This window comes from Dromaius novaehollandiae, chromosome 1 (genome assembly GCF_036370855.1).
Source record: "Dromaius novaehollandiae isolate bDroNov1 chromosome 1, bDroNov1.hap1, whole genome shotgun sequence".
Classification (NCBI taxonomy): Eukaryota; Metazoa; Chordata; class Aves; order Casuariiformes; family Dromaiidae; genus Dromaius; species Dromaius novaehollandiae.
This window is the reverse complement of record NC_088098.1, coordinates 6980662-7003499: the sequence shown is the minus strand read 5'-3', so window position 1 is coordinate 7003499 and position 22838 is coordinate 6980662. Positions and strand designations below refer to the sequence as shown.

The following is a 22838-nucleotide window of genomic DNA, read 5'->3' as shown; positions in this document are numbered from 1 at the left end:
GGTAAATCTCCCCAACCACCTGCAGTATACTTGTAGACGCTTTAGTATCAACTGCTCTGATCTATTCAGCTGCTTTGATTGTACCAAATGACTTGCTGATACAAATGCAGGCAGTGCTTCCTTTCTAAGGAGGATTTTATATACGCTGGTCTTCTGCTAAATTTTCCTTTTAGAGAATGGATGTCCATTTTCTCAGTATGACTCTCCTGTGTTAACAGCTGCTCATGAAACAGTGGACAAAATAAAATGCAAGAAACCAAACTTACCTGCAGAACAAATGAGAGAAACTCTCTTTTGAGTTCAGTTGCATTATTCCTTGATCATCTAAGATAAGCAGACAATTAGACTAGCAGAAATTTTCCTCTCCCATTTACTCAGAGAAAGCAAACTACAGTACTACTTGGCTTCATAAGCAAGGAAAGTCTGAGCCAAAACAGAGGTGAAGTGCACCCAAACTTACTGGTGCTCCTCTCTCATTCTCCAGCACCTGCTTGATTCCACTGCTTTTTTTTTTAATATATGTTGTGTTTATTATTTTAAAGCAAGGAACATTGTATTGGCCTTTCTTCACACCAGAAATTCAAGGTATTCCTGGAATGGAATTAACTTGTGGGTATATAATCAGACCAGCTGGGAACGAGTGAAGAGAGATTATTGTACCTTCATTCTTCCCTATCTTTTATGGAAGATAAAAAAATGAGGATTGGGTTTTTTGGGGGGGATTGTTTTTTTAAGGTCTAGCTGAGAACTTGCTAAGAGGAAGATAGATGAGCTGTCAGCAGGTGAGAAAAAGCCCAGGTGACACAAAGCCTAGGTTTTTTGTCAACTCTACGCCATAAATCTCATGCTTTATAAAAGACTGTGAAGGATCCGCTTTGAAAAGCAGAAGACTGCAGATCATACTAATTTTCTATTATGCATGAGTATCCCCTCACTGAATAGAGAAAGTGCCAAATCAAGTAATGTAAAAGTTACAGGAAATTCAGACTGACCCAGTGAAATGATTTTTAGAAAATAATATTTGCATGCTCCATTGACCGAATGTGGGGTAGTCTTTCTGTTTTGAAGATCTGACAGATGGAAAAAAGATGCCTCATTTGAGTCATAAAAAGGTTATTCCATAGGGTTTCAAACAGAGCACAGGAAGCAATAGCTTGAAATGTTAACAGGGCCCTAAACTGTAAATACTTCAAGCCTTTAGTGGAAAAAGTGTTCTTAAATCTAGCTAAAAATGTGTAAGTCCTGTTTTACTGTTTATACAGGGCTTGTTTCTAGATATTAGTGAGATCTTAACTTTTTGACTCAGTTTCAACTGGATTTGTTTAAAACAAAATAAGGAAGGAGGTGTGCTGGGGGAATGCAAGAATCATTAGCTTTTGCCTCCTGATACTTTGCTCTATTGGACAGATACTGCTATTAAAAATACCTTTTAAAAGAACATCTAGATAGTAAGAGAGATTAGTTATGAGAACATGAAGCAGGAAAGCCCTTTCAAAAGTGATTTAATTGCTAACAGACCCTAAGCCCCATTAAAAAAATTCAGTAATATTTAAGCTTTTAGGTGCTTAAGTCACTTCTGCAAATGTATATATCCTCCTGCAGTATTTAGGATCTACTGAAAATTGTATCGATGGAAGGAAGGGAGGAAGAACTCTCCTGTCATGCCTTTCTACAAGTTATTTGTTGATTTGGTTTGAAAGCACAGGAATGAGGAGGCACTGTATGCTTATGTCCATGATTCAGAGATAGGCAGAACCATTGCTCTATATCCCTACTTCCTTCGTGGGTGACAGAATGCAAATGGTGCATGTCTAGCAAATTAATAACCTCTCCTCTTTCTTCAGAAAGAATGAAAGAAGGGAGAGGGAAAAACGAGTGGCATATAAAGGTTAATAGGATAAAGAAAACCAGGCTTATACATGCCTTGTTGCAGCTAGAATGAGCACAACCAAGCAAGCAAGCACTTTACTCTTGGCATTCCAGTACCAAAGGAACTCAGTGTGTGTATCTACATTTTCTTTAGTTTGCTAGCCTGAATTCAATCTCAAAATCTCCTGTACATAAACAATGACCGAGCCTCCTACGTAGCTGCAGGGCACTCTTCAGGAAAGTAAGAACCTGGGTACCTACCCAGACCCAGTGTGGCTAAGCCTGTTAGCATACTGTCCAGCAGCCCACGTCGGCTGCACGCAGGTTGCATGCAGACTGTATGAACCATGCAGATTAGGCCACCTCCAGACTGTTCTTTAAGACCAGTACATGTGCAGCCAAAGTGTGTCACCAATGCCTAAACAACAGTACCATTAAACCGCAGCCTACAGATGTCATTTAGTTTTCCTGGAAGCAAAGAGAGAAACTTGTACTTTAAATCTGGGTTACTCTTACGTCAGACTGCCACCGAAGAAGAAACATACATGGTTCCTCGCTCAACACCCTTCTGTACTTGAAGTGAAACCCAAATAGCAGCTGTTTCTGCAAAAGGTAATGAAAGATAGCTTTTACAGAAAAGAAGATGCTCTTCCTTTTTTATAGAATGGATCATGTCACTGAAAAGCAAAATTTAAAGTAAGCCTTTTGCTACTACAACCATGTGACCACCTATCTCACAGACCACAAAACAATCCTGAGCACTTTATAGTGAATACAAGGGCTATAACAAAGAACCAAACCTTAATTCTACCGGAGGCAGCTATCCAGTTTCTCCCCCCCCAGTCCCCAGACTTACAGCACATACCTGACATAGGAGATAACAGCCCAAACCCCTAAAGTCTTAAAGTTTTAAAACTGAAAAGAGCTGAAAACATATCCTTATAAATGAAAATATCAAATGACTTCTAACATGTAATGTTAATGGAACTATTCATAACAAATACAGCTCATCTAAGCATAGCATATGGTAATGATTTATCCACATCATAAGTAATGCTGCTAGTGATGAAAAGGAGGACTCATGTTGCTATGAATGTGATGTGGACAAGGTGGAAATGTCAACATATGAAAGAGAAATGTTAATAAGACAAATTACATTAACTTGGTTTTAAACTGACAATAGTGATAAATTATAGAGAACAAAATTTACTGCATTCTGTAATTTACATTTCCATTTATTATGCATGTATATTAACAGGTACTATATATCTGAGCCAACACTTTCAGAACTATTGCTCAGTGCTTTTTAAAATCAATTATCAGTACAATACTATAGACGATAAAACACAGATTAATGTGCTTCGTTCTAGTTCTTTCTAAATTTATGTCCCTTAAAAAACCTGACACTTTTAAAATCAGTTAAAAAAAAAAAAGACTTCTGTTCTTACTACAGCAGTAGATGAAGTCCCACAATTTTTATCTAGATAAAGAATCAGTCTTTTCGGATCTGGTTGGAAATCATTATCCTTCTCACTATAATATGCAGATTTGAATTACATTCGCTTTACAATTGCAGTGAAAAATGCAGCAACACATGTCAAACAAAAAATTGGAGAAAAGTCTCTATTAACTCTCTTAATAAACAGATTGATAGAATTTGTTCAGAATGTTGAAGCTTAAATATACAATTTCTACCCTGAAGCTGACAGGCTGTTGACAGATGTGTCTTTGCATTAGTTTCACTAATACAAACACTTCTGCTTAGGCTTTATGCCCTGCTTAGCTGTATACGCTGTGTGTGTGTCAGTTCATGTGCACGATCTTGCTTCAGTTTAGTTGAGCAAGCATTTTACATCTAAAGGCAAAAGGAAGACAACTTCCACCTTTGAATACACATAAATAATGTGTACCAGCACTGAAGTTGACTGTGACTGGCATATGACTTGATTCTGTGATCCACTGGTGTTAAGTTATTTCTTTATTAAACTAGTCAGGTACTCACAACTTCTTGCTGCTGAATGGATGAATCTCCCGCACCACTTCCACACTCCACTAAGGCTGTCTGGCGCCTTCATGGAAGCCTTGCCTATCGCTTTGCCTGCTGTGAAGCCCTACTGCACCACGCTGCATGATGCTCTAACAAAGGCTACGCTGGGCAGCCCATTGCCCATTGCTGTTGGGAGCTCAAGCTGCACAAAGCTTATAAAACTTGAAATTAGGTATCTGTCTAATATCAGTTCTAGATGGGTGGCTTCCAATGCTCTTTTTTGTGAAGGCAACTTACTGCTCACAATTTTCCCTCGGCATAGCTACATTTGATTACTAATATATATCACAGAACTGCACACCATTTAAGAACGACCAAAGGGAACGTAATAGAAAGGAGGACTTTTATTCTGGATTAAGGGGAAGCTATATTCACTCTAGCATTCATGGCAAAGGGAGTAAATACTACCATAGGCAGTAAATGGAAATGTAATGCGAACATAACTCATTATTAAAAAAAAGAAATATGCTGTCACCAAAAGCAATATTGTTTGAATACTTATTATAATGTGATTAGCAGAATATTTTTCAGCCTTTCACTTACATGAGATTGGAGAAAACATTTCAATAATTTTCTATAAAAGACACATTAAAGCAGAACATAAAATTGTATTTAAAGCAGCAGTTGTAAAAAGTTCAGATATCATTCATCATCTTATTTGCATTTTACATAGTCTTTTTTTCTGAAATATTTTAATAAATACATTTTACTAAGAAAAAGTAGATGCATGATGAAAATGCATTACCTGAAGGACCAGGCATTATTTCACTGTCATCTTCAAAAAGAGGCCAATTTTGTTCTGACCCCTTAACACCCACTGACTGCATAAGGATCAACTCTTGTTAAATTGTCATAAAAAAAATCTGTGAAACATATGTATGAACACATGAATGCCTTTTTCTCCTGCAATGTGTATGAATGGGGACAAAGATATAACCCTGAAACAAGAACTATTAAAAAGTTTTACAGAGCAGTTATCCCACCATATGCCACATGACACAGCTAGTGCAGCCCCCTTTATACTCCTGGAAATTTTTTATTCTTCTTGCATATGCCTAGCTGTACTCCTCCCTGCCCCCCCCTCCAACTTTTTCCAAAAAGTTCCTCTATTCTATTTAGACTGTAAGTACTTTGACACAGGGACTATTTGCTGCTTGGTGGCTGTATACTTATAAGAACAATATAGCTCATTACTGGTTTGGCTCAATGCAAAATGGTAATAAGTAATAAACAAAGATTTTTTGTTTCCTGTTTCCATATCTTCATTAATGCATACTGCATGTTTTCAAACTCTAATGTAAAGGCCTTTAAACAATCAGCTCCTTATAGAATGTATCATCCATCATCATACAAAGTATACAGTTCATATCAAATCCATATATATCTTTGAAATGTGAGCTCAATTATTTGTCCTTAATTATAGTTTCACTGTATTCCCTATTATTTTATAATATTATACGCAGCATCCAAAATCTAATACAACCCACTACTTCCTCACCTGTGAGCAATGTTCTTGATGCTGTTCCAAGCCCTATATATGAAATTTAAGTGCTAATGCCACTGCTTCCCACCCTGTGCTAATCCTGCATTAGCGAGTGATGTGGATGTGGAGTGCCAATGCCTTGACTACAGTTTTCACTTCTAACTTCAAAGTACTGTTTGACAAGCAGAAACAGTATAGGAAGCACTTAATATCTGCACATATGTGTGAAGCTGCAGAAACTGCTCATAGTCTTGGCCTTAGAGAGTATAACCTGACAATCCTGCTGCTGAAATAAACTGAAATTACCTAAGGGACAATCCCTTTTTATTCTACCCAATCCTGTACAGGATAATCATTTATGTATTTATAGGTAAACATAAAAGATAAAAGATAAAGATAAAAGATAAAAATTATTAAAGAAAACCTAGAATGGCAACTCTCACAGAACTCCTACAAACAAGCAACTGACCCTGCAGCTGACAGAAGGGAATGGACTCACACAAATGGAACAGCCAAGAATACGTTAAATTATGAGGTTTTGGTTTGTTTTTTTTTTAATCAGGACTGCTTCCTCTCACACGTAAAATAAAGGATTGACTCTCAGATCAGAAATCTTACTTCTCAAGGAAAAGGAATACTGTTGAAATGACAAACTTAAGCCCTGATGATGGAAGCCTCATATTATTCAAAACTGCCTCCTCCGACCCCTTAAGAAATAGCCCTCAGCACTTCCATAACTTCTTTATAATCCTCCTTGTCCAAAACAACCAAAGAAAAGGATTTGTGATATAAGACCTTTTAGCCTGTGAGGGATGAAAGATGTATATGCTGGGACAAAAGAATACCCGCTGAATCACTAATGGCAGAAAAACACCAGGGACAAAAAGGACAGCTGAACCAGGCAATTATAAATCTGGGCTTAGCTACATCTCAGAAGGCACATTCAGTAATTTCTTTGTAAATGCACTACACACTGTACCACAAGATCTGGGTGTCATATTATTAGAAATAAAATGCATTTCATTTTCTGAAGAAATGGTAGTAAATTATCATTAGTAATTAATTACTATTGAAATCTTTAAGTGGCTTTCAAATTCTGAACAAGACCTTATTGTGAGGTATTTTTGAATCTCACTAAAACTGTAATTTGGATTCTTCTATTTTCAGACAAAGCAATGAAGCACATGTCCATTGCATTAGATAGCAGACATTCTTTGGGACTTTTCAGCAAGGTGTGTGAAAAGACTACATACACAAGTATTGCTAATGAGTGTGTCAGCCCTCATGCTGCACAGAAAGTCAGCCATACAAATGTATATTAAAAAAGAAAAAAATAGGAAAAAAAAGAAAGCAAATACTTCTTACCATGAAACCCTCAGTGTACTGAAACTGAGCTCTGGAACTGTCTTCTGCTGTGGGACTCAGGGGCTTAGGATCAGACAAAGAGCGTTGCATCATCTTTGCTGCCTTTGGGCTTGATGGAGGAACCTTGGTAATGTCAGCATGCAGCATCTTCTGAGGGCTGATGTCATCAGTGATGGGTTTTTCATAGGGTACAAATGCTGACTCTATAACTTTGCTTGGTGAAACAGGTGAAAGGGGTGAATAGAGAACTTTGGGAGATTTGGGAGGGGAAGGGACTACCTGTAATGTGGAGTCTGGGCGAAGGTGGGATGAGTATCCTATTTCTAATGGTGTTGGACGTTTTTTGTCTTTCTGAGGAGAAGAAGCTGACAGATATTGGGGACTCTGTGTATCTGACTCTGCCTCTGTTTGACATCCCAAACTTTCTCCTTTGTATGTCTTTTCTGGAGCTGAAATGTGCTTTATGATTTCAACCTTTGCATCTAATCGGGCCCTGACTGAAGGTGTTCTTATTGTCCCTACAGGTTCTGTTTGTACAGAAATCTCTGCCACTGTCTGAACTGCAATACTAGATACTTTGGAGAATTGCTTAGCTTTGTCTACCTCAGTCGTACTCTCACTGTACTTCCCTACACGAGACTTTCTTCTGGATCTGCTAGAAAGATCCCATTCATCTTGATCTTCATCATCTGTCTGAACACTTGTATCAACACTCTTCTTAGTTCTCCGTCTCCTGTTTGTGTAACCTCTGTCTGCCCCATCTTCATCATCAGTTTGCACTCCACTGTCCACTATCTTTTTGAAGCACCTGGGCTCTTCTTCTATAGTCTCCTCAAGCTCCTCATATTGACCACGTAATTTTGGCATAGAACTTCTCTTTTTCAGCTGCTTCTCCTCTCTAACATCAATATCCTTAAGCGACATTTCTGAAACAGAGCTTAGGATACCAGGCCTAGGTATATATTGTGTAATACCATCAGACTGAACTGTATACCATGTTTGGCTTTGCGGAATTTCAATACTCAGTACTGCTGAAGCTGTAGTGGTTGCATCATCAGTAGGCCAAAACTGTCCATTTTCTGTTGTTGCATATTGTCCTTCCAAAAGTGCTTGATCTGTGGTAGTTTGTGGAGACCCAGTTCCTGAAGGGTCATAGCCATACTGATATATTTGACGAATTTTTTGCTCCTCTAACTGTTGGTGGAGCTGTTGTTGAAGCTGTTGGAATTGTTCAAGCTGCAGTTGCTGCTGGGCTAATGTTTCTTGCCTCATCATTAACTGAGCTTGCCGTTCCTCTTCTTGCTGAAACAAGAGATGGTGTTTCATGGATTGCAATTCCTCAAGCTTTTTTTGCACCATAAACTTCTCTTGTTCCCTAAACCTTTGAATTTCTTGACGTTCCCACTCCAGCTCTTCAGCAAAGCGCTGCTGCTTAATTTTCTCAAGCTCAAGAAGTTCACGCTCCAAATCAAGTTGCTGCTGTTTGCCTTCTTCAGGGGCAATGAGAAGTGCAACTTCATCTTCGATTACATTTGTATAAACTTCAGATGCTGTAGTTAAAGCAGGTATCAAGTTGGTTGGCTCAGTGGTAATCGCTTCTATACTAAGAGGTGGCAACCCTGTCTCAATATCAATGGCAGTAATCGCACTGTCTTTTTCAGCTGCCACTGTTGTCAAGAAACTGTATGATCTTGGGAGTGGTTGATTCTGTTGCAAAGTTGATAATGAGGGCACTGAGTCAATTGTTTGGAGAGTAGATAAATCTCTGACAGTTGTACTGAAAATAGAGCCAGGTTGTGTAGTGATGGCAAATGTGGATGGGATTGGAGTCGCTACTGAAGAATAAACAACACCATTGGATGATCTTAAAACACTTCCAACACCATATGGGGAACCCAAAGATGATACCATTCTTGCTTGGGAATACTGTGGTGTACTGATCCCGATGCCAGAAATCACATGTCGAGTCTCTGGATAAGGACCAGTGGTCTTGCTTGAGTAATCCATAACCTCACCTGAAATTACAGGGCAAAGTTACAGTCCAGTCCCACAAAAGAATGCTGCTTTGTGGATTGTGAAAGTCATCCCATCTTGATGGATTAAATGGGAAGGGGAAACCGCATGCAAATCTTCAGGTTAATGATCTACCTTAGATGTGGAGAAAACAGCATTTCTGAACATGCAGGCACATGCAGGCACCTCTGTGCAAAACACATATGTAAAATGAAGAAATGAAATACATGTGTAATCCAGAATAATTTGTCACACTGTCCAACAGAAAACAAAGCAAGAGAAGGAGGGGAAAAAATAATAATAAAAAAAAATCATCCTGAAATGAGGTGAGGAACATCATAATTATATTTCAAAGAAAGATCTGCTGCTGTGTCATACTGACCTGTAGTAACTCTTCCAGAAGTAAGATCTACTGCTGCGTCAGTTGCCCCAACTCGATAATCAAAGCTATTCTTGCTTTTGTATGCAAACAGTCCAGCTTCTGATAAATTTGTGTCGGACATAGATGGTTTCATACCTCCTATTCCTCGGTAACCATATGACCCCGAACGATCATACTGATAATGGTCATCTCTGTAACCAAAACGATCTTCAGGAAGTGTAGTTGGAGGTTGCTGTGCTGTACAGCTCCTACCAAATGGCAATTTATAAACCATATCACAGCAAACAGCTCTTCTCCCTGCAGTCAGATCAACAGGCTTTTCATCATCTTCTATTACTGTAGTTATGACACCTGAAGTAGTCTCATCCATTGTTACCACTGTTCTGTGGGATTTTGTAGTGCTAAGGTCAACTGCTCCACTCTCCATGGGCTCCTGAGAAGTGGAAAGATCAGTCCAACCATTTGTAACACCAACAGGAGGTACAGTAACAGGCTTTGTAGTAGCCCATGTCACTGCATGTGTTGAAGTACCTAAGGATAAATTTATTGGCACTTCATCTCTACTTGCAGAGAATGCGTGGCTTCCGGTTACTCTGTATGCAGGCTCAAAATGCTTTGATGTTGTTAGCTGCAGTGGAGTTGTCATAGCATGTCCCAGATCCACAAGACTCTCTGTACTCGCAGAGTAGCTTACAGTGGCAGTGCAGGTCATTACAGTTACTGTTTCAGTGACTACAGGGAGAGAAGGATCTGCAACACATGCAGTGCTAAGATTTATTATAGCTGGCTGGATGGTACTGACTGGCCGCCCACATGTATCACCTGCTGGCATTTGCCTTCTCACATCCGTCGAAACAGCAGACAGATCCATACAGCTGTCTCTCATTTCGATATCCATCTTACTTAAAGTGCGAAGATCAATGACATCACCCAAAGGATGGAATCTTCCATTCTCTCTGTACCTGTGTTGATCCACTATATGTACTGGCTCTGGAGGTATACTACTAGACACACTACCTAAACCAACACTGGACACCTGGCCCTTAACTACAGACACTGCAGTCTTGGCTAGCTCTGTTGTTATTACTTCTGTTTTTGAACTAGGTACTTTTTCAAAACTTGATTGTGTTGTGACAGGAACAGCTTGTAAAGCACCTGAAATGTACATACTCTCATCTGTCATACTGTGAATTTCCATAGCTTTCATGGATGGAGTAAACAATGGTTGCATAATTTGGGGAATCTGTTCTTTAGAAGGTGCTTCTAAAGGCCAACCAGTAACAGCCTGACTAGTTATAGCTTCTGTGGGAGTTCCAGGCTCAGAAGGCAATGTGATGACAACATAGGTTTCCTGTGCGGGTTTTGTCAACCTTGGTGAAGATTTGTTAGAATGTGGAGACAAAGGGGAAGTGGGAGATGTTAATTTGCATTCAGCTGAAGAGACCAAATTCAGAGTCATGCTTGAAGTCAATGACAAACCTATTGGTTTGGGCTGTGTTTCTGCTGGCTTATGAACAGCTATTGGGAGCGGAGGAACTGCTGGTTTAGGAGCAATCGGAGGTTTAGTTACTTCAATGGGCCTGTGACTGAAAACAAGCCCTGCTGGAATGGAGGATGGTTTGGGTGGTACTGGAGGTGGTGTTGGGGTGTATGTTTTTGTGATAGGTACCACATGATTCTTTAAAACAGCTGTGGACTCTACTGTTGTAACACTTGTGACTGAAGGTACCACTGTGGGAGCTGTTGTCACTGGAGTCTTAACCTGTGGCTTCTTTTTGGGATAAATAGCTGGCTTGGGTAAAATAGGTGGAGGTAATGGTGGGGGAGGAGGAGGTGGAGGTGGAGGAGGAGGTGGAGGTGGAGGTGGAGAAGGTTGTGCAGGAGAATCCAAAGAAGAGCTTCTGAAAAGCGAGAATACTTTGGATGTTACAGTAGGAGCTGAGGAAGGCACAGAGACCATGGTGGTCTTACTTACAATACTAGAAGTAAGTACAGAAGATGTTGCTGATGCAGGCTCTGTAACTGGAACTGATGCTATACATACGGGTGGTTGCTCGAATGTAGCACCAGTCAAGTTAATCCTTGTAATATCATGACCCAATTCTTTGTGTGAATCTTCATGAGGAATTTTGATAATGCCAGCCTCTACTGTACTTTTAATTTTTCTAGCTGCATCCTTTTCTGCTTTGGAGGTACCAAAGGCAGTGGAATCAGTTGCATATTGCTTGGGCTTTATAACTGTAGTTGCCACTACTGAAGGTGCAGTTTCAGGAAAAGAAATTACAGCTTGATCCACACTCTTTGTATCTGATGCTACAGCTGGCTTTTTAGTGGCTCTGGCAACAGAGGTGTAAGGTGTGCTCACTTCAGAATACTCTTTTGTAGATGTTAAGGGAACTTGCATTATCATTCTGATATCTTCAGAATCTCCTAGCTTACTTAGAGCATCTGCTGTATCTACATAACCTGTGGTTGCACTATCTATAGGCGATGAACTATCTGTGGTACAAACCGAAGATGTAGATGACGTCAAGGAAGCAGCATCAGAAGGTAAAACTGATGCAGCTCCTTCTGATGCCTCAGAGTATGTCAACATTGATGTTTCATGAGAAATTATTTCTTGAATTTCTCTGGCATAATCTGTTAAGTATTCATCTTCTATTTCCTCTGTTGTAAAATGTTGTGTTATTTTAACATCTGGAATGGAAAGTGCTGCACTACTGGCAGATGATACATCTGAGATTGCTGAAGTAGTGCTTGATGTTAAAGATGTACTATCCACTATTTCTCCACCAGTAGATACCTTTGTATCAGGTGTAGGAATGAAACCTGAAGTTGGCTGAGTTGGACTGGACCCAGGGGTTAACTGCATTCTCTGTCGTTTCATAAGCTCTTCATAAGCAGCTTCTGCATCTAACAACTGCTTTTCCTCAGTGGTTGAAGTTACCACACTGTCTAACACAACTATTTCATGACTTTCTGGGATTATATAAGAACTAGAAACAATATCTTCTTGAGGCACAATTGAATGCAAAGGCTCTATACTATAGTAGTCTTTCTGTAGATCAGTAATTTTTGGTGGTTCTTCATAAATCTGATCTGAAGTTCTTATTTTTTTCTCTTTTCCTCTCTGTTGTATATATTCATTACTCTCATCCTGTCTCATTACAAGATTAGTATCAATAGTTCCATCGTAAGTATCCTCTACTAAAGATTCATAAATATAATCCTCTATAAGCATTCCACCATATAAAGATTCTTTTTCAAATACTTCATCTTTTTCATTTGCCATTTGAAACAGCTTGGATTTGTGGGTCTTGTGCATCATCTCCTCATATACCTCTTCAGCACTTTTTAATGTCTTTTGACCACTTTCTTCTTTTGGGATTCCAATAGGTTGTTCATCTGTTGGAGAGTATAAAGAGACAGCAGTAGGCAATTTGTAAACTTTTTGTACTTCTATTATTTTTTCTGGACTGATTTCAAATCCTTCAGGATCTGACTCAATACTAGGTGAATATTCAGAACAGGAAGATCTGTGCAGTTCTTCCATTTCTGCTGCCTGTCGTAATTCTTCTGTTGGAGATGCATCTTCAATGGGAGAAAGATTACTTGGAGGAGTCTTTGGACGCTCCCTTCTTCTCTGAGCTCTTAGTTCATCCTTGTCTTTTTTAGATTTTTTGCTAGAACTTTTTCTCTGTTGCTGTTCTAACTCCCGTTGCTTCTCTTGTTCTTTTAGCAGCTCTTCCTCTTCCCGTAGCTCTTCCTCTTCCGAAGAATCTTCGATAGTTGGAAGAAGAGGACCATGTGACCGATGCCTGGCTTTGCGCTGTTGTTTGCTCTCCCCTCCCAGTTTTTTGTGGCTAGGACTGCTGTCACTATCTTCATCAAGTGAAGACACTGAAGTAGGAGATGTACCTGGTGTGAAACTAGAAGCATGTAAACTAGAAGACCCTTCTCCTCTAGATCTATCTTCTGGAGAATCAGTAAGACTCTCCATCTCTAGCTCTGGCTCTTCATCAAAATACAAAATACCCTTCTGTTGTTCAGATGCCTCAGAATATTTGTTTGATATTGTACTATTTAATTCTATTGTTTTGAAACGTCGAAGGCCTCCTCCTCCAGTTATAGTAAGTTCTTCATTGTCTTGACTTTTAGTTTCCCTGTATTTTGGTTCTGGGCTTTCATCAAAAGCCTCATCATCATCATCATGCCATGAATGTCGTCTTCCTGCATCCTCATCATAGCTTGCACTACTCTTCCGTGTCATTCTCCTATGTTTTCCAGCTGTTCCTTTGGCTTTGCTTTTCAGTTCTTCTTTCTTTTGGCTTTCAGTAACACTGATCTCTTTGAGCTGATTCCTAATAAATTCATCATCTTCAGAAGCTGAGGCATCTTCATCAGCACTCATCTCTATAATCTGTTTTCTAATGAAGTCTTCCTCATCACCTGATCCCTGACTGTCATCTCGTTTGTACTCATCACTGCTTGAAGAACCAACACTAGCTCTTCTTTTTCTCCTTGGGACAGGTGAATTTTCACTCTCACTGCTGTCTTCCACAGAATCATAGCGTTGTCTTCTTGCTGATGTCTCATCTCCATCTTTTTCCTTGTAGTCCTTCCGTGAGGAAGTACTTTCTTCGCCATCTTCTGCAATGGGTTCTTCATCTTCTTGAATGTCTTCTGTGTCTTCCTCATCTGAACTGTAAGATTCTGGAGTAATTGGCAAAGGCTTTGTTTTATGCGGATCCTTTGACTGTTCACCATACGTTTCATGAAGTTCTTTGTTTTTTTCAGATTTTTCCTCAGCAAGTGTACTTGCCTGAGCCTCCAAAATAGACAGGACAGTACTTTCCAACTTAGCTAGGTCTGAGGGGCTTGGTGGACTTTCTTGTGAGACTGTGTCTTTTTTACTAGGTTGTCTGAGTAAATCCTTTTCATCACTGTGAATATGACTTGGAATTTCACCAAGCGAACTTGATATCCCATCGGAAGAATACCCGGTGTCACTCAGACCTTGTGGACTTTTCTGTTGCTGAAAGCTTGATGTCTCTGATTTCTCATCCTCCTTTTCCTAAAAAAATAAATACATATGCGTGTGTATATATTTATATATGAATTCTTAATGTCTCCAGGCAATTAAATACGTTTTCTTTTTCTAAAAGATGAGTTAATGTCTCAGATGAAAAATTATGATGACAAGAAGAATTATATTAAAACATAAATAACTGAACACTAATTTATTATGCAAAGCTACTAAAATAATACAAAAAGATCCTCAAATTCTGAGATTTTGTATTTAATTGAATTATGCTTTGCATGAAAGTTCACATTGGCAACTGATTTTATCAGTTGTAAGATGAAAGTTTATATTTAAGCATAAACAAATACTAGTATTTCTTCTTTTTCAGAACACTTTCTTATTGTAATCTATCACTTGTTAATATATGTATGGGACAAGCTTTTTGTAGGTTAATTTAAATGAGGATTTTAATTATCTAAGTTACAAAACTGCCTATATAGTTCTAGATATAAAGAAATACAGATTGCCGGATGTCAGCTGGCAGTATTTCCAGGGTCTGCTCTATTTTTTGTCCATTTAATCTTTTATACTTCTCTAGCAACACTTCGATCTCAAATTTTTGACCTTCGGTTTCATTTTTCCAGTTTAAGTAAGTGTTACACATTGTAGCATACAACAGAATATATGGAATATTGAAGCATGAGTTAAAGTGATCTGGAATGCCTCCATATCCATGATTTGGTACTGTGGAAGCATTTTCTGAATATCTAGTACGGCAGAAGTCTCTCACTAAATATGTAATGTAGAGGTAAGCTGCTTTTAGGGAAGTGGAATTGCATGGAGAAAAGGAAGAGTCAGCCACTAATTGAACAAAATAAAAAAGCAAACAAGGCAGACATAGTTAACTGAAGATCATAACTTATGTTTTCCTTCTGACCTTAGTTAAACACCCCTAGTCATTCTCCTAGCTTCCAGATCCTTAGGCACAGCTCTGAAAGAGGAGCACATCTAAATCCTTCTTGGAATGATGAAACTACCCAAAAAATCCTATAGCAAGTATTTCCACACCACAGTTTCCTGTTTCTCAATGAAAAAAAAAAAAAAAAAAAATCTCTCCTGCCTCTCCTTGTTGCAAAACGCTCTCTATTTCTCAGTGAAAGCATCTCGTTGTGCAGCTCACACTCTAAAGGACCAGCATTCATCTTAGCTGACAGTCTTACAAAGTCCTCATCTTCCCGGGAATTGAAAAACAAGCATGCCAAAGACTTGATTTTAATAATATGATGTGATCTTCATATTTGTTACTTCCTTCAGTAATACGGATAAGTAATATTTAACAACTTTGCTAATCTAAGTTGATCACTTCTGAAGTACAGCCAATTACTTAACTAAAGCTCTAATTTATGAACTTCCTTTTAGCAACACACTGAGGTTTATTTTTATTTTTTTAATTATTTTGGAATAAATATATCAAAGAAATGATAACAATGGTCAAGTTTAATTTAAAGGTACATTTACACTCATGTTCAGTTGTCATTACAAAAATTTTCAAATGCTTATCACACTAAAGTTCCATTTCATATCAAAATATCATTAAAAATGCTGTCTGTTATTTTATTTTTAATAATCAGTCTGGCTTTTTAATAATTTGATTAATATTTACAGGACCTATTCTTCCCTATAAACACATGACTGTGTACATATTCCTAGATTAAAACACTATAATGGCTATTAATATTATCCTACTACACTCATCAATATTACATTAAACAATCTCTTTCACAGAAATACTTTATTATATGCTTTGCAAAATCAGTTACTATCCTGAATATAAAACACATCTGTTCTTACCAGTATGGTAGCCAATATGATAGACCCAAATATCTGTTATCAGAGCCAAAATTATTGAATTTAAAAATCAAATGTGACTACAAATATTTCTGAGGACAATTCTAATGATAAGGCTGTGATTAAGATATTAATAAAGAGAAACCGACAGTACCCCACATGACTATTGGGAAGTCACTACCACTTCAGTGCATCTTATTCCAAAGAGTTTACTGTAAGATATTCCCCAGCCCTTACTGACAGAATCATATATATTCTTCACACAAGCTGTAAACAAGGTCAACAATAAAGGAGAGTTGGGAATGGAGTTTTGTTTTTTATACATTATTTTTACACTAAGGAAGTATCTAAGGGGCGTTTTATAAGAGCATGCTTTAAAAAATACACATTTCATTAAAACCAAAAAAAAATGTTTGCATATAGAAATATTATGTCCGTCACTAAAAATTAACCTTGAACATTTGATTGGATTTTATATTTTATTTCCAATATGTTCATATTTATTAAAAAAAATACCTAAATACAAATACCATGATCAATTTAGATGAGCTATTAGAAAATTCAGATGTTGTTCTAGGTCAGAAAGTCTCCTAGCAGTTGATGGGCATACTCTGTCCTAGTGGTGAAAGTGAGTCTGTAAGGTCTTGGTTCTCCACAAGAAGATGTAGTGATGGAGTGACTTGCAAAACAGAGACAGAAGGTGTAAACTACGTATTTTTACTCAGAAATGGGTAGATGATAACTGGGCATTGAAGAGCTTCAGCCTTTCTCCTTGTAGTCTGTGACGGCACCATTATTTATGAGTCTGATGTGTAGTATCTACTTAATGACCGAACAAGAGTGTGTACTACAACATCACTGCTATGAATAATAGGAACTCAAATTTTGGGAAAGAGTGCTACATTGTACCATAAGGAGAAGATAAGGTTCTACATTAAGGAGGGACTTCTTTTATCTCTAGGAATAAATGTGATGAGCAAATCCAATTTTCTTTTTAAGGCTACTGCAATATGAATATATTTTCTATCATTTTTGTATGTATAGTTGTTTGCCCTGTGATACGTGTCATGCAGAAATTTTATCTCATATTTTGACATCATATACATGCAATTTGCCCATGAAAAACAATATGTGGTCACAGTGCATTTTTTCCCCACATTCTGCAGACTGAAAGCTAGGATACTGTCATTAGCTAAATCTATTCTTAAATAACTGGTAATCTATTTTGGACAGGGTTGGTTATTATGTATGGCAAAGACAGCATCATTGCAGACCTTGTAACATACTGTTTTCAACATAGGATTTTAAGATGAATAACAAAATATTGAGAAAACAATGTTGTTAAGGATCATATATAAAAGCTCTTGGAAAATGAAGAATGTATTTGAATCAATAAGAAAAAAAATCACTTTTTTCTGGTGAAAGTAGGGATTACTTTGGTACATGTTGACTTACTGGGCCTTTCAGAGTAGTTTAATGGTCTTTTGTCTGTAAGTTTGCTTACTGTGATTTTTTTGATGCTTGACAAATTTAGCTCCAGCAGAGACATCAATGGGAGGATCTTCCTGAGACATGATGAATTTGTGTAAGCTGCTGGTTGGCTAAGACTGCTTAAAAACAGCAAATGTAATACCCTTAACTTGCACTAAAGGTAAAAATGAAATGAAAAATCTGGTGTAGGACATGTTCGTACTATTTCAGCATCATTTCTACAGTATCACACAATACCAGTGACAACGCATCATATAACTGTTGTATTAAAGTTTTTACTTCTAAGTATCATTTATGCTTACACTTACTCAATTTTTTTAAAAAAATGTATTTGACAATATTTAGTATCCTAATTACTTTAGAACATCAGAACTCCATTGAAAGAAAAATGAAATTCAAAAAAAAGGTCTTGTCAGCTTTTTAAATTGTTTGAAGTTAGTAGGATTAAATTCTGCTGCCCGAAACAGAAATCTCATTTTGCAGAGGAACACACCATTTTAAAAAGGTCATTCTGTTTATAGAAGAAATAAACATATCTACATTATCCCCAAAAGAAGTTTCAGAGAGTGAAAAAAGCCCTTCATTTACTGCTTAATTTGTGTTTGCATTTTTTAATCCTTTTATCAAAATACTTCATTTTATTTATACTCTCTGTCTGTGTCCAGAAAAAAACACTTATAGACAAACCTCTTCCTACCTATAGGAGCTTGTGTTCACTGGTTTGTGTTTTGTCATTTATGGCATGTGGTAGAATAATGATGTCAATTTACAATATATTAACTTCTATCCGCTAACAGAACCTAAGCACACGATCATTCCCGAGTAAGCATGAGGAGATAGGAGCAAGGGCACCTATACAATACAGCTGATGTGTTGTAAATGCATGTCCAACTTACACCATGGTAATGTGTTTATGTAGATATGCTAAACTACTTATACCCTTACTTAATTACCCATTTCCCAGTTACTGTCAAAGTCATACATCACGCCTATCCAAGATTTCTAGGCATCTATCATGTCCTTGCCAGAAAAGCTAACTGCTATAGCACATGTGAGCAGCCAATATTACAGGATGGTTTCTCAGGAAGAACTCCTGTAAATCATGAAAAAGGTAGTTCCAAATCTGTTTGAAGAAATTACTGAATAAAAAATTACTGAAAAAAGAATGCATGGAAGAAAAATGAATTTATGATACCTTAAATTATACTCTGAGGCCCAAATCTTTAAATATGTTTCAGAATTTAACTCTCAGTTATTTCAAAGAATACCAGATTTTTAAATACCATTGAGATCTTTCCAAAGCTCAAGAAAGGGTCTCCACTAATTTTATCAGATTCAGAATCAGAACTTCAGTCTCTCTGTGTCTTACAGGTCTTGTTTGAGCAGTGACAGGGGATTTTTTTGCTGAAAAATTAGGATAGTGCTATTTACTGAGCTCATGAGAATGCTATAAGAGACAGTTAATTACTATTTGCACATATTTGGATATAAAATGGCATCAGCAGTTTATCTTGTGCAGCAAGTATTAGGTTTTCCTCTCTATCCTTCCTTAAAAATGCACCTCACAGAAATCCTTCATGTGATTCTGCCCCGAAATACTCTTTAATGTCTAGATACTGTCTTTTACCCACAACAATGGTATCAATGTGTGATATTCCTAAATTTTTATCTCCTTTTCACTTCTGTCACATGCTTTCTAAGGGAGAATTGTGTCCAACAATGTTCATCATGCAGCACAGAGAATATTTAAAGACTTCAATAAATAAAAGATCAGAGTTATTCTTATGAAACAAAAACTAGCTGAGGCATCAGCTTTATCTTTACTTCAGAACAATTTTTTTGGATCAAAGGATTTTTCCAAGGAGAGAAAAAAAAAGAAAAAAATTGTGTATAAAAATAGGTATTTCTTTTCCAAAATCTCTTTTGCATTTCAGAGTGTTCTAGTTTTAAAAATATCTAAACAATGGATATCTATGTATTTTCTTTTATGCGTGAAACTAAGTGCTTTGCAAACTTTAGCTAAGTGTGCTCCAAAGGTAACTGGGAATAGGTATGTATTATATTCACTTGACAGTCTAACAAAATGAGAAAGAGAAAGCCAAGCCCTATCCATAGATTAACTCAAGTACTCCTGATTTTAATAAAAAGGCAGTGGGAGCAAGTAAAATATAAGTGAATTAGAAGTGAAATATATATTCCTTTATATCTCACGTGGTATATAAAGAGATTATTAGAAATTATTAATTAATCTAAAATTAAAATCAGTTGCTACCAGGTCTAGAAATCAAATATATGAATCTTAGATTTGTCCAGACCACAACACGCTTTCTCCTCTTTGTAAAACTTTAAAATGACCAGATAGAACTGAGCCTAGTACTGGATGAACACTTTCCCTCACAAGTGTTATTCCACAGAAAGACGGAATTTTTAAACAGAATAAAATTTATTTCTAAGTCTACTTTCTAGATTTTCTGATTTTAATTTATGTTGTAAAGAAAATGTCGCCAAAGTGAAATTTTTGTTGACATAATTAAACATACTTTTCTTATAAAGTCCTGCAATAGTGTCTCACATTTGATAAGTGATAACCAAATTGATATTCCACTTTCTTAAGTCTCCTTTTTTATTCCAGAGGAGAGGATTTCCAGTTATGTTACTTCGAGCTTAGTATCTTACGTTCAAGGATTCCGTTGACACGATCAAGTGATACCATATCTCTTGGTACCATCAAAAGGTATCCATACTCCTTGGGGGGGAGCACATTATGTGATGGGAGATGTATTTCAGACAGAGAACTTGATTTACAAAAAATGGTAGCATTTTTAACAGTTTTAACAGAACTCTCTACAGCACAAATTCAAAATCAGAATATTTTTCTGCCCAAATACCTTGGTTATCACAAGAAAAGAAACTTGACTCTTTTGTCTGGGATTATTTGAAAACCTTACTTTGGCAAAGACAAAAGACTTTTATTATACCTACTTCTACTTTCTTATGAGAATAATCAGAACCTAATTTGGGATACTTATGTAAAAAAAAATCATTTTTCATATCTCCACAAGCTGTGTATATTACCCACTTCAGCTGATAAATGGCTTGTTGATCACTGCACAGCCAGCCCTCTAGCACATGCTACCATTAATTCATCCATTCATGTGACTAGAGAGCCCATCAAGAACCCTACCTGAAATACTTTTCAACATGAGATAAACAAATGAAATATTAAAAAGATGTAAAGGTTACATATTTTAACATACCATGTTCAGGCACCACAAAATATTCCTCAAATGTTTATTATACTTTGGTATTGCAAACCGCTCTACACCTGATGGTTACATCTTATTTTCTTTTGGGACTGGGAATTATGAAAATGTTCCAGCTTCAATAATTAAGCTCCAAAGTCCTGAGAATCTACAGAAGCAGTTAAATCAGAAATGTTCGAAGTTGATTTAAACAGGAACATTTCTTTAGTTTCAAATGCTGAGTTATTTGAGACTGAAAATCATGCAAAGATTATTGAAAAATAGAGCATAGGAATAACTGGCAAAAACTTGTACTCAACAGGAGTAATTGATTTCATCATTGAGAATCATCACATACACATCATTACATTCACAGCAACTAAAGATAGAGAGCAGGAAGATCAAAAGGACAGGGTCTGTAGGGTTTGGATTCTACATTGCTTATTGCAGCCAAGGGGGGCGAGGGAGGATAAAAAAAAAAACCACTTACTGTTTTTTCTTTCACTGCTTCTACAAGGTCAGATCTTGGCAAGGGTGCTGTCTGAGCAGGGATTTCTTCTTCCTGAGCCTTTTCAGCTTTTGAAACCATTTGTGGAATTCCAGTTGTCAAATCCTCCTCTTGCTCCTTAGCTTTGAATTCCTTATGGGGTGCTGTAACTTCTGCTTTCTGTTCGGCAACTTGGTCTTTAGACACATCTCTAAATTGCTCTTTTTTGTCCTCTGGATGTGGTGCTTTCTTTTCCAGAAGCACAGATTTTTTATCTTCTTCCAATTTGCTGAGGGGTTTCTTTGGATCTGAACTTACTGTTGCAGGCATTTTATCTGCTGAAAGTGTCTTTGACAGTTTCCCCTGCTGAAGTTTTGATTCTTCTTTCTGGATTTCATGCTGGATTTTGTCAGCTGAAGAAGTCTTCACTATTTTCTCATCTGGAGGTCTTGGATCTTCTTTCTGAATTCCATGTTGGATTTTATCAGCTGAAACTGCCTTTAACAATTTCACCTGTTGTGCATCTTCCGTTTGATCTGCAGGCTGGATTTTGTCAGCTGACAGTGCCTTCGACATTTTCGTCTGTTGAAGTTTTGGGTCTTCTTTCTGAATTCCATGTAAAATTTTATCAGCTGAAGAAGTCTTTGCCAGTTTTGCCTCTTGAAATTTTGCATCTTCCTTCTGAACTCCATGTAAAATTTTATCAGATGAGGGTGTCTTTGTCAGTTTTGCTTGTTGGAGTCTTGGATCTTCCTTCAGAGAGACACGCTGGAGTTTATCAGCTGAGGGTATCTTGGCAAGTTTACCCTGCTTAAGTTTTGGATCTTCTTTTTGAACTCCTTGTTGGATTTTATCAGCTGACAATGTTTTTTCCAGTCTCCCCTGTTGATGTTTTGGAACTTCCTTCTGAATGCCTGGTTCTTCTTTTATTTTCTCTGCTGTTTGAGTGGATGGTGTGGAAGTCTTCTGAGGGGAATGTGAGACAGCAGGCATAGGCTGTTTCTGAGGAGGGACAGGTGGTTTGGATACTGGTTGTGAAGGAACTGGTTTCGGAAGTGGCACCTTTCCCATATCCCCAAGTTGTCCTGACATTGCCCTTTGGGTCTGGCAATTTAAGCACAGCCATTCCTGCACCTATAATACAATAAACATATGAAGTTACTAACTTGAATACTTAACAGAAAAACTGTATTGTTTTCAGCTGCTACAGTTGTCATTAAAATGCTTTTAATTTGAATGCTATGCATATTGAAATATTATTTCTTGGTTTATTTTGTTGCTCTTGCAGGAAGATCCACAAGACCTTTCTAAAAGAAATGAAGTATGTCAGGTTCCAGAAGGCCAAACTGAACAAGTACAAAAATACATTGTGAAAAATAGTAACAGTTATGTCATTCCAAAGCACTGATGATCTTTATGGACAAAGTTTACTTATATATATCTAACTAACATCTACCATTCTGTAAAGCCTCCATCATCTGTCAATACGTCCCTCTAATTTTGGAAATTTGAGGAAAAGGGGACAGATTGGGACTCATGGTTGTTTGTGTTTCTCTTTAGAAATTATCTTTCTCACTAGGATTTTCTT

The 22838-nt window shown here is 37.4% G+C and overlaps 1 protein-coding gene across 1 annotated transcript in view; it reads right to left on the bottom strand.

Moving 5' to 3' along the window:
- The window catches only part of PCLO (piccolo presynaptic cytomatrix protein), a 368844-nt gene that overhangs the window by 184336 nt on the left and 161670 nt on the right, over positions 1–22838 (bottom strand). The window contains exons 4-6 of the mRNA XM_064504922.1: positions 21254–22384; positions 9160–14233; positions 6765–8779 (exon numbers count right to left, since the gene is read on the bottom strand). Coding sequence (XP_064360992.1) covers positions 6765–8779; positions 9160–14233; positions 21254–22384 — 8220 coding nt within the window. The remainder of the gene's footprint in view (positions 1–6764; positions 8780–9159; positions 14234–21253; positions 22385–22838) is intronic.